Source organism: Oncorhynchus gorbuscha, linkage group LG01 (genome assembly GCF_021184085.1).
Source record: "Oncorhynchus gorbuscha isolate QuinsamMale2020 ecotype Even-year linkage group LG01, OgorEven_v1.0, whole genome shotgun sequence".
NCBI lineage: Eukaryota > Metazoa > Chordata > Actinopteri > Salmoniformes > Salmonidae > Oncorhynchus > Oncorhynchus gorbuscha.
The window spans coordinates 41,847,847-41,862,705 of record NC_060173.1 but is presented as its reverse complement, the minus strand read 5'-3'; the positions used below and the strand labels follow the sequence as shown (position 1 = coordinate 41,862,705).

The following is a 14,859-nucleotide window of genomic DNA, read 5'->3' as shown; positions in this document are numbered from 1 at the left end:
AACAGGTGGCATTAATACAGGTAACGACTGGAGGACAGATGAGCCTCTTAAAGAAGTTACAGGTCTGTGAGAGCCAGAAATCTTGTTTGTTTGTAGGTGACCAAATACTTATTTTCCACCATAATTTGCAAATAAATTCATTAAAAATCTTACAATGTGATTTTCTGGATTTTGTTTCTCATTTTGTCTGTCATAGTTGAAGTGTACCTATGATGTAAATTTTAAGTGGGAGAACTTGCACAATTGGTGGCTGACTAAATACTTTTTTGCCCCAGTGTGTGTGTGTGTATATGTATATATATATATATATAGGATTTGCCCTGGGGGGATTTACAATTAAATTAATTAAATTTCATCATGTATGGTACAATTCAACATTAGAAAATGGCCTTGTTGATTTGTGTGCTGGAATATGAAGGAAAAAGGTGTTCTTATTTATCAGGATGCCTACACCTCCGCTGTTACTTCAGTAGGTGGCAGCATAGGCCTCTCCAACACTGCTCCTCTCTTGGAAATTATTCAGACACCTTGGCTTTTTCCAAATGTTTCCTTTACAGCCTCATTCTAAAAATGAGGAAAACAAATTACTTATCAACGCACACATATTGATAAAGTGACTACATTTTTTGTTTTTTTGCCAATTTCTTGAATAAAAAAATATACCTTATTTAAATAAGTATTCAGACCCTTTGTTATGAGACTCAAATGAACTGAGGTGTTTCCTGTTGTTTCTACAACTTGATTGGAGTCCACCTGTGGTAAATTCAACCCCATAGTATTACTTACCCTTTTGCATCTCAGGATCTCTACTTGCACACCATCTGCACATCGACCACTCCAGTATTAATGCAAAATTGTAATCATTTTTGCCTCTAGGGCCTATTTAGTGTCTACCTCCCTACTCTTCTACATTTCCACACACTGTACATAAATAGATTTGTCTTTCGTGTTATTGACAGTACGTTTGTTTGTAACTGTGTTGTTTTTGATGCACTGCTTTGCTTTATCTTGGCCAGGTCGCAGTTGTAAATGAGAACTTGTTCTCAACTGGCCTACCTGGTTAAATAAAGGTGAAATAAAATAAACTATTTTATTTATTTTAATTCAATTCATGAACATGATTTGGAAAGGCACAACATTTTTGCTCTGACATACACTGAAGTCTAAGGAATTGTCCTCAGAGCCCCGAGACAGGATTGTATTGAGGCACAGATATGCGGAGGGGTACCAAAAACGTTCTGCAGCATTGAAGGTCCACAAGAACACAGTGGCCTCCGTCATTCTTCAATGGAAGAAGTTTGGAACCACCGAACTGAACTCTTCTTAGAGCTGTCCGCGAGGGAAATCGAGGGAAAAGGACCTTGGTCAGGGAGGTGACCAAGAACCTGATGGTCACTCTGACAGAGCTCCAGAGTTCCTCTTCGGAGATGGGAGAGCCTTCCAGAAGGACAACCATCCCTGCAGTACTCTACCAATCAGGCCTTTATGGTGAGGGGCCAGACAGAAACCACGCCTCAGTAAAAGGCACATGACAGCCCGCTTGGAGTTTTCCACAAGGCACCTAAAGGACACTCAGACCGAGAAACAAGATTCTCTGTTCTGATGAAACCAAGATTGATCTCTTTGGCCTGAATGCCAAGTGTCACATCTGGAGGAACCCTGTCACCATCCCTACGGTGAAGCGTGGTGGTGGTGGCATCATCCTGTGGGGTTGTTTTTCTGCAAAAGGTACAGGGATTGGACTGCTGAGGACTGGGGTAAAGTCATTTTCTCTGAATCCCCTTTCCGATTGTTTGGGGAATCCGGAAAAAAAGCTTGTCTGGAGAAGACCATGTGAGCGCTACCATCAATTCTGTGTCATGCCAACAGTAAAGCATCCTGAGACCATTCATGTGTTGGGTTGCTTCTCAGCCAAGGGAGTGGGCTCACTCACAATTTTGCCTAAGAACACAGCCATGAATAAAGAATGATACCAACACATCCTCCGAGAGCAACTTCTCCCAACCATCCAGGAACAGTTTGGTGACGAACAGTGCCTTTTCCAGCATGATGGAGCACCTTGCCATAAGGCAAAAGTGATAACTAAGTGGCTTGGGGAACAAAACATTGATGTTTTGGGTCCATGGCCAGGAAACTCCCCAGACCTTAATCGCATTCAGAACTTGTGGTCAATCCTCAAGAGGCGGGTGGACAAATGAAACCCCACAAATTCTGACAAACTTCAAGCATCGATTATGCAAGAATGGGCTGCCATCAGTCAGGATGAGGCCCAGAAGTTAATTGACAGCATTCCAGGGCGGATTGCAGAGGTCTTGAAAAAGAAGGGTGAACACTACAAATATTGACTCTGCATCAACTTAATTTAATTGTCAATAAAAGCCTTTGACACTTACGAAATGCTTGTAATTATACTTCAGTATTCCATAGTAACATCTGACAAAAATATCTAAAGACACTGAAGCAGCAAACTTTGTGGAAATTAATATTTGTGTCATTCTCCAAACTTTTGGCCACGACTGTAGGTTCTAACTGTAAAGAAGTTGAGGAAAAATTGTTCCTTTTGAGAATGTGTTCTTTCCCGTTCAAACTCACTTGTCCTGATACGATATGCCCAATCCAAATTTGACAGTCAGCCAAATCCTTACATAGCCCTTCTATATGCCCCTCCCCTCTGCACAAAGTGAGTCGACTGACTCCAGAGTCTAATGCAATAGAATGATTTGTTTAGAAAAGGAAGACTTAGCCCCAGACAGAGTGGTTGGGGCAGTGTAAACCTGACGGAGCTGTGTGCTGGAGGCTGGGCAGGGAGAAGGAGAAGACGTAGGCTCTGTCGGGCAGATGGCTGGACTGTTCAGTGCGTCTCCGGACCAGAGGAGAAAACATGTCACTCTGAATCAGGAGGAGTCCGTAGACAACCTCCCCCAAACCGGAATACCCTCTCCCTCGCCTGTGGAGAACATTAATAACTTTAATGCAGATCTCTTGCTCACTGCAAGTCCTGTTGAATCTCTTCCAGTCCACTTACCTTGTCACCTACATAAAATCTGAAATCCCTGTCAGAGACGGGTCCTATCAGGGCCCATTATGCCATAACAGACTGTACTCAGTCCAAGCCTTCTCTCCTTGCAAGACACAATCCCTGCACCATTCCAACAATCACTGCTCCAACATTTTGGCGGCCCCCCTCTTGACAACGGAGAGGGAAACAAGGTTTTGGAGTTCATTTCCTGCAATCCTACACGTTTTGCAATGGGGCTAGAGAAAATGTTGCAGTTTTAGCAGAAGTTTGATGTAAGTCTACACATTTTGCCAATGGAGAGAAGATATTGCAATTTTATAACAGATTTCATGCAATTCTACAGATTTGGCCATAAGCAGGAGAGAAATGTGTGCAGCTTTTAAGGAAATATCCTGCAATTCTACACATTTTGTCTTGACTTATGCCATTCCTTTACTTTAGATTGTTTGTATCGTTAGATATTACTTATTAGATATTACGGCACTGTTGGAGCTAGAAACACAAGCATTTTGCTACACCCGCTATAACATCCGCTCAACACGTGTATGTGACCAATAAAATTGGATTTGAGTGAGAGATAACAAAATCAATGGGGGCCTCCTCGGTCTGTAATTTGACCATGTATACTAGAAATTGAGATATCTGGCTAGACTAACTTACCGGTCTTAAAAGTATTAGCTGACATGGGCTAATTAAGTGACTGACATAAGAGAAACACTGCTGATGAAGAAACAAATTTCTAAATTGCAAGTTGTGTATTCTACTAACCCCACTGAGTTAATATATAACTCAGCAAAAAAATAAACATCCTCACTGTCAACTGTGTTTATTTTCAGCAAACTTAACATGTGTAAATGTTTGTATGAACATAAGATTTAACAACTGAGACATAAACTGAAGTTTCACAGACGTGTGACTAACAGAAATAGAATAATGTGTCCCTGAACAAAGCGGGGGTCAAAATCAAAAGTAACAGTCAGTATCTGGTGTGGCCACCAGCTGCATTAAGTACTGCAGTGCATCTCCTCATGGACTGTACCAGATTTGACAGTTCTTGCTGTGAGTTGTTACCCCACTCTTCCACCAAGGCACCTGCAAGTTCCTGGACATTTCTGGGAGGAATGGCCTTAGCCCTCACCTTCCGATCCAACAGGTCCCAGACGTGCTCAATGGGATTGAGATCCGAGCTCTTCTATGGTCATGGCAGAACACAGACATTCCTGTCTTGTAGGAAATCACGCACAGAACTTGCAGTTAGGCTGGTGGCATTGTCATGATGGAGAGTCATGTCAGGATGAACCTGCAGGAAGGGTACCACATGAGGGATGAGGATGTCTTGGATATACCGATCCTGTGCAGGTGTTGTTACACGTGGTCTGCCACTGCGAGGACGATCAGCTGTCCATCCTGTCTCCCTGTAGCGTTGTCTTAGGTGTCTCACAGTACGGACATTGCAATTTATTGCCCTAACCAATTCTGCAGTCCTCATGCCTCCTTGTAGCATGCCTAAGGCACGTTCACGCAGATGAGCAGGTACCCTGGGCATCTTTCTTTTTGTGTTTTTCAGAGTCAGTAGAAATGCCTCTTTAGTGTCCTAAGTTTTCATAACTGTGACCTTAATTGCCTATCGTCTGTAAGCTGTTTGTGTTTTAACGACCGTTCCACAGGTGCATGTTCATTAATTGTTTATGGGTCATTGAACAGTATGGGAAACAGTGTTTAAACCCCTTTACAATGAAGATCTGTGAAGTTATTTGGGTTTTTACGAATTATCTTTGAAAGACAGGGTCCTGAAAAAGGGAAGTTTATTTTTTTGCTGAGTTAATTTTTTAAAATATATATATATAAACAAGGAAATTTCTAAGTGACCCTGAAATACTTATGTATTTTGGGGTCATTTAGAAATGTCTTTGTTTTTGAAAGAAATACTTTTTTTTTCTCCTTTTAAAATAACATCAAATTGATCAGAAAGACGGTGTATACATTGATAATATTGTAAATGACCATTGTAGCTGGAAACTGCAGATATTTTATGGAAAATCTACATAGGCGTAGAGCCCATTATCAGCAACCATCACTCCTGTGTTCCAATGGCACATTGTGTTAGCTAATCCAAGTTTATAATTTTAAATGGCTAATTGATCATTAGAAAATCCTTTTGCAATTATGTTAGCACAGCTGAAAATGGTTGTTCTGATTAAAGAAGCAATAAAGCTGGCCTTCTTTGGATTAGTTGAGTATCTGGAGCATTAGCATTTGTGGGTGGCAAAACACCAATCTCAACGTCAACAGTGAAGAGGTGACTCCGGGATGCTCGCCTTCTAGGCAGAGTTCCTCTGTCCAGTATCTGTGTTCTTTTGTCCATCTTTATCTTTTATTTTTATTGGCCAGTCTGAGATATATATTTTTGCAACTCTGCTATGGAACCTTTTATAGACAGGTGTGAGCTTTTCCAAATCATGTCCAATCAATTGAATTTACCACAGGTGGACTCCAAGTTGAAGAAACATCTCAAGGATCATTAATGGAAACAGGGTGCACCTGAGCTCAATTTCGAGTCTCATAGCAAAGGGTCTGAATACTTATGTAAATAAGGTTTTTTATTTTTAATGTAAGGTACCAAAATATGGAAAAAGTCAAGGAGTCAAAAGTTTGGACACACCTACTCATTCAATGGTTTTTATTTATTTTTGCAATTTTCTATATTGTAGAATAATAGACATCAAAACTATGAAAAAATACATATGGAATCATGTAAAAACCAAAAAAGTGTTAAACAAACCAAAATATATTTTATATTTGAGATTCTTCAAAGTAGCCACCGTGTTCCCACCGTGATGCATGGAGGAGGTGTGGGGGTGCTTTGCTGGTGACATTGTCAATGATTTATTTAAAATTCAAGGCACACTTAACCAGCATGGCTACTACATCATTCTGCAGCGATACGCCATCCCATCTGGTTTGCCCTAAGTAGGATTATCATTTGTTTTTCAACTGGACAATGACCCAACTCATCTCCAGGCCGTGTAAGGGCTATTAGACCAAGAAGGAGAGTGATGGAGTGCTGCATCAGATGACCTGGCCTCCACAATCACCCGACCTCAACCCAATTGAGATGCTTTGGGATGAGTTGGACCGCAGAGTGAAGGAAAAACAGCCAACAAGTGTTCAGCATGTGTGAGAACTCCTTCAAGACTGTTGGAAAAGCATTCCAGCTAAGCTGGTTGAGAGAATGCCAAGATTGTGCAATACTGTCATCAAGGCAAAGGGTGGCTACTTTGAAGAATCTCAAATATAAAATATATTTGAATTTGTTTAACACTTTTCTGGTTACTATAATATTCCATATCAAATCAAACTTTGTCACATGCACCGAATACATCAAGTGTAGACTTTACTGTGAAATGCTTACTTACAAGCCCTTAACCAACAGTGCAGTTCAATAAGAGTTAAGGAAATATTTACCAAGTAGACTAAAATAAAAAGTAATAATAAAAAAGTAACATAAGAATAACAATAATGAGGTTATATACAGGGGGCACGGGTACCGAGTCAGTGTGCAGGGGTACAGGTTAGTACAGGTGGGGGTGAAGTGACTATACATAGATAATAAACAGCGAGTAGCAGCAGTGTACAAAAGGGGGGGGTCAATGTAAATTGTCCAGTGGCAATTTTATTAATTGTTCAGCAGTCTTATGTCTTTTGGGTAGAAGCTGTTGAGGAGCCTTTTGGTCCTTGACTTGGAGCTCTTGTACCGTTTGAGAAACAGTAGCTGAGAAAACAGTCTATAACTTGGGTGACTGGAGTCTCTGGTAATTTTATGGGCTTTCCTCTGACACCACCTGTTATATAGGCGGTGTCAGAGGAAGCTTGTACATGTAGTGTTGTACTGGACTATCCTCTGTAGCGCCTTACGGTCAGATGCCAAGCAGTTGCCACACCAGGCGATGATGCAGCCGGTCAGGATGCTCTCGATAGTGCAGCTGTATATATTTTTCAGGATCTGGGGACCCAAGACAAATCTTTTCAGTCTCCTGAGGGGGAAAAGGTTTTGTCGTGCCCTCTTCACTACTGCTTTGGTATGTTTGGACCATGATAGTTTGTTGGTGATGTGGACACCAAGGAACTTGAAACTCTCGACACGCTCCACTACAGCCTAGTCGATGTTAATGGAAGCCTGTTTGGCCCACCTTTTCCTGTAGTCCACGATCAGCTCCTTACTCTTGCTCACATTGAGGGAGAGGTTGTTGTCCTGGCACCACACTGCCAGTTCTCTGACCTCCTCTATATAAGAGGCCTACAACTGTTGTGACATCAGCAAACTTAATGATGGTGTTGGAGTCGTGTTTGACCACCCAGTCGTGGGTGAACAGGGAGTACAGGCCATAGTGTAGCACTATGTGTTATTTCATAGTTTGGATGTCTTCACTATTATTCTACAATGTAGAAAATAGTAAAAATAAAGAAAAACCCTTGAATTAGTAGGTGTGCCCAAACGTTTGACTGGTACTGTATATATATCTATGCACATATAGTCATACCTCTTGACTTTTTCAACATTTTGTTGTTTTACAACAATTCAAAATGGATTAAATATATTTTTTAAATCTCACCCATAATAACACACAATAACCCATAATGCCATTGGGGAAAATGTTTTTAGAAATGTTTGCAGATTTATTGAAACTGAAATACAGAAATATTTCATTTACATTAAGTATTTACACCCCTGAGCCAATACATGTTAGAATCACCTTTGGAGGTGCAGCAGCAGAATTCATGATAGAGGACACTGAGGGATTCCCTTTAACCGGAATGGGGTGGCTGCTGCTATAACCTAGACAGATAACAATCCAGACCCCAAGGACTACACCACTGGTAGTCTGTTATATCAGCCTATAACCATGTGTGGGGTGTGGTGCCCTTGCTCTATTGTGTGATCTATACCAGCGGGAGCAGCAATAGGAAGCCCTAGGATGACATTGTAGGGCTGAACTTGACTGCATCTCAGGTGTGGTCTTCCTCATACAAGGACCATGGCCAGTGTGCCCTGGAAAGCATGAATGACAGCTACCCAGTGCATTTGTCATCCTATTGTCAGTGCCTGCTGACATCTACTGTTCACGTCAACATTGGGAACTTACCTGATAAACTGTGTGTGGCCACGCCCTGATGATGGTTGCGTGCAATTAGCTGCTATTTCCATCTCCCTCTGACCTCAGAGCTGGCCACAGATGTGATAAATGACTCTGGAGTGTGTAAGCCTATATCACTGGTTTCCAAAAACACCAAATGACCATCTGTTTTTAATAAGATACAGAATTAAACAGATCACTCTGCTCTCTCTGTCATCACACTACTCTAGGAGTTGTTCCCCTATCTGTCATATGTGGGACCACACACACGTCATCGTAACTAAGATGAATTGTAACTAAGACACACACAAACACTTACATGTGCTTAAATGATACACAAGCACACATATTCTTATACAAAATGTAAATAATATTTTCTCAGTTTCCCAGAATGTATCAAGTTAATCTGTTGCCTGTTTGTTTGTCAGCCTGACTGTATGTTGTGGTGTCTTTTGGCCTGTGAATGTGAGGCATGTGTTTTTAGAAATGTTAAACTAAATAAGCATTTTGGTCTGGACTTGCTACACTCGCACGGAAAGGGGAGCATGATACGGCCAACGTCTCATATCAGTTTTTCCGTCCGTTTCAATAGTTCAATCCCTCAGCTGATTCCTGTTTTGAGGAGTCTGGGTCAGTCCAATTTTTTTTCTCAAAACCAGAGGAGAAATTTGACACCCACTTCAACTGTCCTGCTTTGCTCCTTACCATGTCTTCAGCCTGTCCTAAGTGATTTGTTGTGTCATCAGGTACAGGCCCAGTCCAGGCATTAACATATTACACTTAAGTAGTGCAATTAATCAGCTGCATTTCAATCATTTTCAGTACTTTTTTGAATTACATCTGTAGTTATGTCTGCTCGGTCTACTGCAGCTTGAATGCCTCTTAATGATATGGAAAATGAGGTCAGGTGCCATACAACCATCATAATACTCTTTCTTCTCCTTAAAATATTAACGTTACCTTTGTCCTTTTCCCATACATTCAAAAATCCCTTCTCACCCTTCTTCCTCCTCCCTTTGCCCACTTTTAGAGGCTGATTCCCAATTTGACCTGCCTTGTAAGAATTTGTAATCTCACTACCATCCCTCCTTGGTCTCCCTACAAAATATTCTATTGGAATAAAAAAGGGCATCATACATGAGGGTATGTAGGCATTAGTGTTTGTAAATGTTTTGTGTGTGATGGAGTGAGAGACTGGCGGATTCTCCCCCGCTGTTCATTCAAAGTTGGCCTAATTGAGCTGTCAGCCGACACGGTCAAAACAAAACCACTGCCAACAACCTCTGACCCAACTGCATAAGCCCCCCTCATTTAGTTAGCGTTGCCTTAACACAATTCAGGTTTCTTTATTGGCATGACAAATATACATTCTTGTTGCTTAAGCATGTATGCCATTAACAGAACAGTAAAACAAAGACAATGCACTCTGGGATATTTATTTTCCCTCTATCAGACCTCCCACCACATTGTTTATTTATGGGATGTGCTGTCCCAGATAAAGGGGTTGGGTGGAGGGCGCCTGTGAACAGGACAGAGAGTCACGCTAGGGGGACAGAAATGTGCCAAGCCCCCCATCGCCGCCCCTACCGTCTACCCTCCCTGTCCCCCCGCTGTCTTTTGCTGCCTCAGTCATCCTGCACTTTCCCAGTAGAGCACATCTAAATAATCTACTATGCACCTGCACAGTTCCATTGACATCCTGGAAGGTAGTGCATTATGTGGTTATTAGTGCATGAGCACCGAAACAATTAAGGACTATGCAGATTCTGGCATGAATTTACATAAAGCTTGGCATCTTCCTTACAGGGTTAGGGTTATAATGCATGCAAAGAAAAGCACATTCCTGACTATACAGTAAAATGGATGTGGAATGACTCCAGCACTATAGTTGAGAGTCTGCAGGGACTTATGACAGAGCAGGGAAGCCTTAAAGGTTACCCTCGAGAATGACTTTTTTTAAGTCTGCCGGGGAGTTGACAGGGAACACTGTGTGGGTGGAGTTCTTTCTCTCCACCAACGTGGCCACAGCCTCACCAAGGTCCAGATGGTTCAGGTAACCAGGAGCCATGCGCTCTGGAGGGGCCACACCTGTGTTGATCTTTACCTGTGAGAGCAAGTGAATGGAAGCCAGTTGGCATTGGTTAACAGTGGCATAAAGTACTTAAGTAGTTTTTAAAAATCTGTATTTACATTTGACTCTACAACATTCCTAAAGACAATAATGTGCTTTTTAAGCCATATATTTTCCCCTGACACCCAAAAATATTTGTTACATTTAGCAGGACAGGAAAATTGTCCAGTTCACACTTATCAAAAGAACATCCCTCGTCATCCCTACGGCCTCTGATCTGGCGAACTCACTAAACACAAAATGCTTTGTTTGTAAATTATGTCTGAGAGTTGTGTGCCCCTGGCTATCCATAAATTTAAAAACAATTGCACTGTCTGGTTCTTAACAAGGAATTTGAAATTATTTATACTTTTGATACTTAAGTATATTTAAAACCAAATACTTTTACTCAAGTAGGATTTTACTCCGTGACTTTCACTTCAGTCATGTTTCTTTTAAGGCATCTTTACTTTGACTTAAGTATGACAATTGGGTACATTTTCCACAACTGTTGGTTAATGATAGTGTACAGCAGATTGGCTTGAACTGCACAATTTTTGCCCTCAGAACAGCATCAATTAATCGTGGCATGGACTCTACAAGGTGTGAAGTGTTCCACAGGTATGCTGGCCCATGTTGATTCCAATGCTTCCTGCAGTTGTGTCAAGTTGGCTGGATGTCCTTTGGGTGGTGGATTGTTGATACATGTGGGAAACTGTTGAGCATGAAAAACCCAGCAGCATTGCAGTTCTTGACACAAACCGGTGAGCCTGGCACCTACTACAATACCCTGTTCAAAGGCACATAAATATTTTGTATTGCCTATTCACCTTCTGAATGACTTATACAATCTATGTCTCAATTGTCCCAAGGCTTAAACATCCTTTAACCGGTCTCCTCCCCTTCATCTACACTGATTGAAGTAGATGTAACAAGAGACATCAATAAGGGATCATAGCTGTCACGTGGATTCACCTGGTCCGTTTCATGGAAAGAGCAGTTTTGTATACTCAGTGTATATGAACCAACAAACAAGACAAGGGAAGGGTGTATTCAGGATCACAATGTTGCAGACAACTTTTACTGGCAATTGCTATTTGGGTAGACTGAGACAAGTTCTGCAACTGATAGCATGATCCTTAATATACACTAGCTAACTAAACAATGGGGGTTTACATTATAGATCTTGGCCACACCTGGTTGAGTTTACAGGGCACTTCTGGGTACTCCTCTCGTAGTACCTGACAAAATGCCAGGGTGCTGGCGGCGCCAACAGTCAGGAACCCTGTACCTGGCATCAACAGCTTCTCTCCAGCACCACCTGCGGCACAGCACACATCACTGCCCAATAACCACCAAGCCATACTCAACACAATATTTTGTCCTTGCACATTATGCTATCAAGTGGGGAAGAAAGTTGTTCCTCAAGACAAGTGTACTAACAGGTGTTGCCGATGTCACTCAAATGGTCCAATCACTTTCACAGAACACACACTACTGTACTGGCTGGAATGTAGGGAAGGGCCCAGGTGGGAGACTCACCTGTGATAAAGGTGTAGGTGCAGTTGGGGTCGTCTCTCACCAGCGGAAAGAAGACCTTCCATGATACAAAGGTGCTAAACAGCAATGTCTCAATCACCTACAGGTGGATGAGAAGTATTAAAATAGATTAATACAGATTAAAAGGAGTGAGAGGAAGAATTCAAGATGAGAGGGAAATCTAAATAGATGTGGAACTGACAGAAAAGAGAGGAAGGTTGTGGAGTGCAGATTTAAAACAATGAAATCATGACCGCTTAACAGATAATGAGGATGGTAAACTCTGGATCATGAATTAGTCAGTGAGGTGTGTTGAAGACTCACCCAGTGTAGTTCTTTCAGAGTCTGGGTATGTGGTGGCCCACCCTGCCACCAGCTGAATCCCAGAGATGACACAATGTCTGTCACCTTGCCAACAGACTTCAGAAGGGCATGCTTGACCACCTCTGCCCCCTCCTCTGAACCTGAGACAAAGTGTAACAGAGTTTGAGAGGTGTTTCCATACATTACATTTTGGTTATATATATATATATATATATATATATATATATATATTCCAATGCAGGGGCATTGTTTTAATATATGGGATACCTTCAACAATACTCTCATTTCTAAAATATGTCTGTCAAATGTTGTCACCCGCCAAGGAGTGTGAATGGGTGCTCTTACCAACATTCCCGACTAGGGTAGTGAGGTTGTCTCGGACGGAGGGCGAAACAAACCCTCTGAGCTTCTCTAATCTGCTGTTGTCTCTGGAGATGACAGCCACCTTGAAACCTTGAAACATGGACAGTACACAGTCACAATCAGGCAAACAGAAGGTTAATTTTGCTGCAGTAGTTGGGTTGGCTTATTGCTAAATATATTATTTAACATTGTAGAATGTCATGGACAATATATTATACTATTCAACAAAACACAATTTAAGAAACCAGAATGTCCACTTGACAAGTGATGGACACTTAAGGCAACTTGTCACCTGAGGAATGACAGTGTGGTATAAATGAAAAGGGCTATACCAATCAATTAACTCGTCGTGGTATTTCGATTCACCATACATTTGATTATCTATCGCGTCCCGAGAAACCTATGTGAAAACGTTAAACCAAGATACACAGGCTTATGCTAGACTACCAGCACTGTTGACAAAATACAACAATGCATTCACATTGCTCCCGATGTTAACTGCTAGTTGGAGTTCAAGACAACATCATGTTTTTGGACATTCTTATGAGAATCACAACTTGAAATCTGTGCGTAAAGGAGGCCGTTTTTTTTTACGCGGTGACAATCCACAATTCACCTTGACAACGAACGGTAGCCTCATCCTTTTTTTCTCAATTACTCAAAAGTTTTTCATCTATTACCCAACATAACTTGAGAAACACAAACAAAACAACTACTTTCCAGCAGACCCAATTTGATCCACCCAACAACGACCAATGGCAAATGGCGCACACAGCATAAGATTTATTAGACCTCTTCATATATCCTACCTATTTTGCACGCAGGAAATTATAGATGTTGCACAATTTAATCCTGACCATTAACCGTGGGCGGGGGAATTGTCTTAAGGCAGGTGTAATGGTTTCAAGAATCCATATGCTCCTTATCTCAATAAGGACATCTTACCTTTGTCGAGGAGTGCTTTAACTATTCCAGAGCCCACTGTTCCTGCTCCACCGAGAGCTAACACAACTCTGTCCGCGTTTGACATGCTGAATAGGTCCAAAGGAATTTAAACACCGCTGACAGTCTGAGACTATGGAGAGTACTTTGTACCACCCGGACCTTTAAACAAATAACAAGGGCCACTGTTCCGCCCCTTTACAAGTGTCACTGAAGCCACGCCCGTATCAGGTGAAAGAACAACGGCAAAACCTAATTGACCTCCCATCTCCCCTCTCCCCTTTCACTTCTCTCTCTCTATCTCTCTCTCGCTCTCTCTCTCAAATATTACAGATATTTAATATATTACATTCATAGGCTATATTTTGAATATGTATATTGTTTTAAATTAACATTTAAATAAAAATGCAAATTAATTTGTTATTAATGTAGTATGAATATTAATCTTTTTTTTTTTGTTCATTCGGATTCAGTGAGTCTTCACTACTTAACACTGCCACAAAGGAATAAACCCCGCCCAGAGCCATGTATTTAGCGAGTTGGGCCAAAGCAGTTTCAACATTATGATGCATTAACATGACACTTCAACATTCTATGTCAGCCATATTAGCTTCCCATTAACATTAGGCTACATGGGGAGTATTAAAAAAACATACTATAAAACTGAATGTCTACAATGAGCATTATGATGCATTTACATGACACTACAACATTATATGGCAGCCATCATTAACATTAGATGGGGAATGTTTAAACAATGGTATGTAACTGAATGTCTAGAATTAGAACAATATTCAACATTCTAAAAGTTGGCCTAAGTCTCTAAATATATGGTTGTGACCTTGCCTATTTCTAACATTTTTATTCTTAAAATCATATTTTAAACCTAACCCTAACCTTAATCACACTGCTAACCTTATGCCTAATCCTAACCTTAAATTAAAGGGCAATTGCACCCCTTTTCAACCTCATTTTCATTATCTCCAGCACAATACCAGTGTCTACATATGTGACACATTTCTATGTTTTGTAGAAAAAAATGTAACTTAAAAAGTTCTACCCAGTGACGTAATCAAAAGTTAATTATTTTAAAAATAGTGATTTTCAAACTTTGATGTGGGGAGCAAGAAAATACCCCCCTGGCTAGAAAGTCATTGCAAGCTTTGAAAATCACTGTTTTTAAAATGGATTTTAATCCTACCCTGTGATTTCTCATTAAAATATTTTGAAGATTTCTTATCTTTTCAACCACAGATCATAGAAATGCTGTGTTTTCACATAATTATGAGGTTGAAAAGATGCAGATTTTCACTTTGAGACCAAAAAGCTTATTTTTGTTTTCATAATTCTTCCCACTTTACTTTATGGCTGTGTTATAGATGGGGTAGCTGAGAATTTTTCGAAAATGACAATACATTTAGGGAATT

The 14,859-nt window shown here is 40.9% G+C and overlaps 1 protein-coding gene across 1 annotated transcript; it reads right to left on the bottom strand.

Annotated features, from left to right (window-relative positions):
* Positions 1–9,484: 9,484 nt before the first annotated feature.
* On the bottom strand, positions 9,485–13,592 carry si:dkey-238o13.4 (uncharacterized protein LOC560780 homolog). Its single transcript, XM_046318485.1, has 6 exons — positions 13,436–13,592; positions 12,473–12,580; positions 12,128–12,267; positions 11,807–11,903; positions 11,461–11,585; positions 9,485–10,258 (listed from the first exon to the last, which is right to left on the bottom strand). The coding sequence occupies exons 1-6, from the start codon at positions 13,518–13,520 to the stop codon at positions 10,082–10,084; spliced, it is 732 nt and encodes a 243-aa protein (XP_046174441.1). The 5' UTR covers positions 13,521–13,592; the 3' UTR covers positions 9,485–10,081.
* Positions 13,593–14,859: the final 1,267 nt, after the last annotated feature.

What these genes read in the sequence shown, in the direction of transcription:
- si:dkey-238o13.4 (XM_046318485.1), bottom strand. Translation starts at nt 13,520, where the DNA reads ATGTCAAACGCGGACAGAGTTGTGTTAGCTCTCGGTGGAGCAGGAACA. An exon ending in TACCCTAGTCGGGAATGTTG is followed by an intron (nt 12,268 to 12,472) that starts GTAAGAGCACCC and finishes ACTTTGTCTCAG; the next exon opens with GTTCAGAGGAGGGGGCAGAG. An exon ending in CACCTACACCTTTATCACAG is followed by an intron (nt 11,586 to 11,806) that starts GTGAGTCTCCCA and finishes GCTGTGCCGCAG; the next exon opens with GTGGTGCTGGAGAGAAGCTG.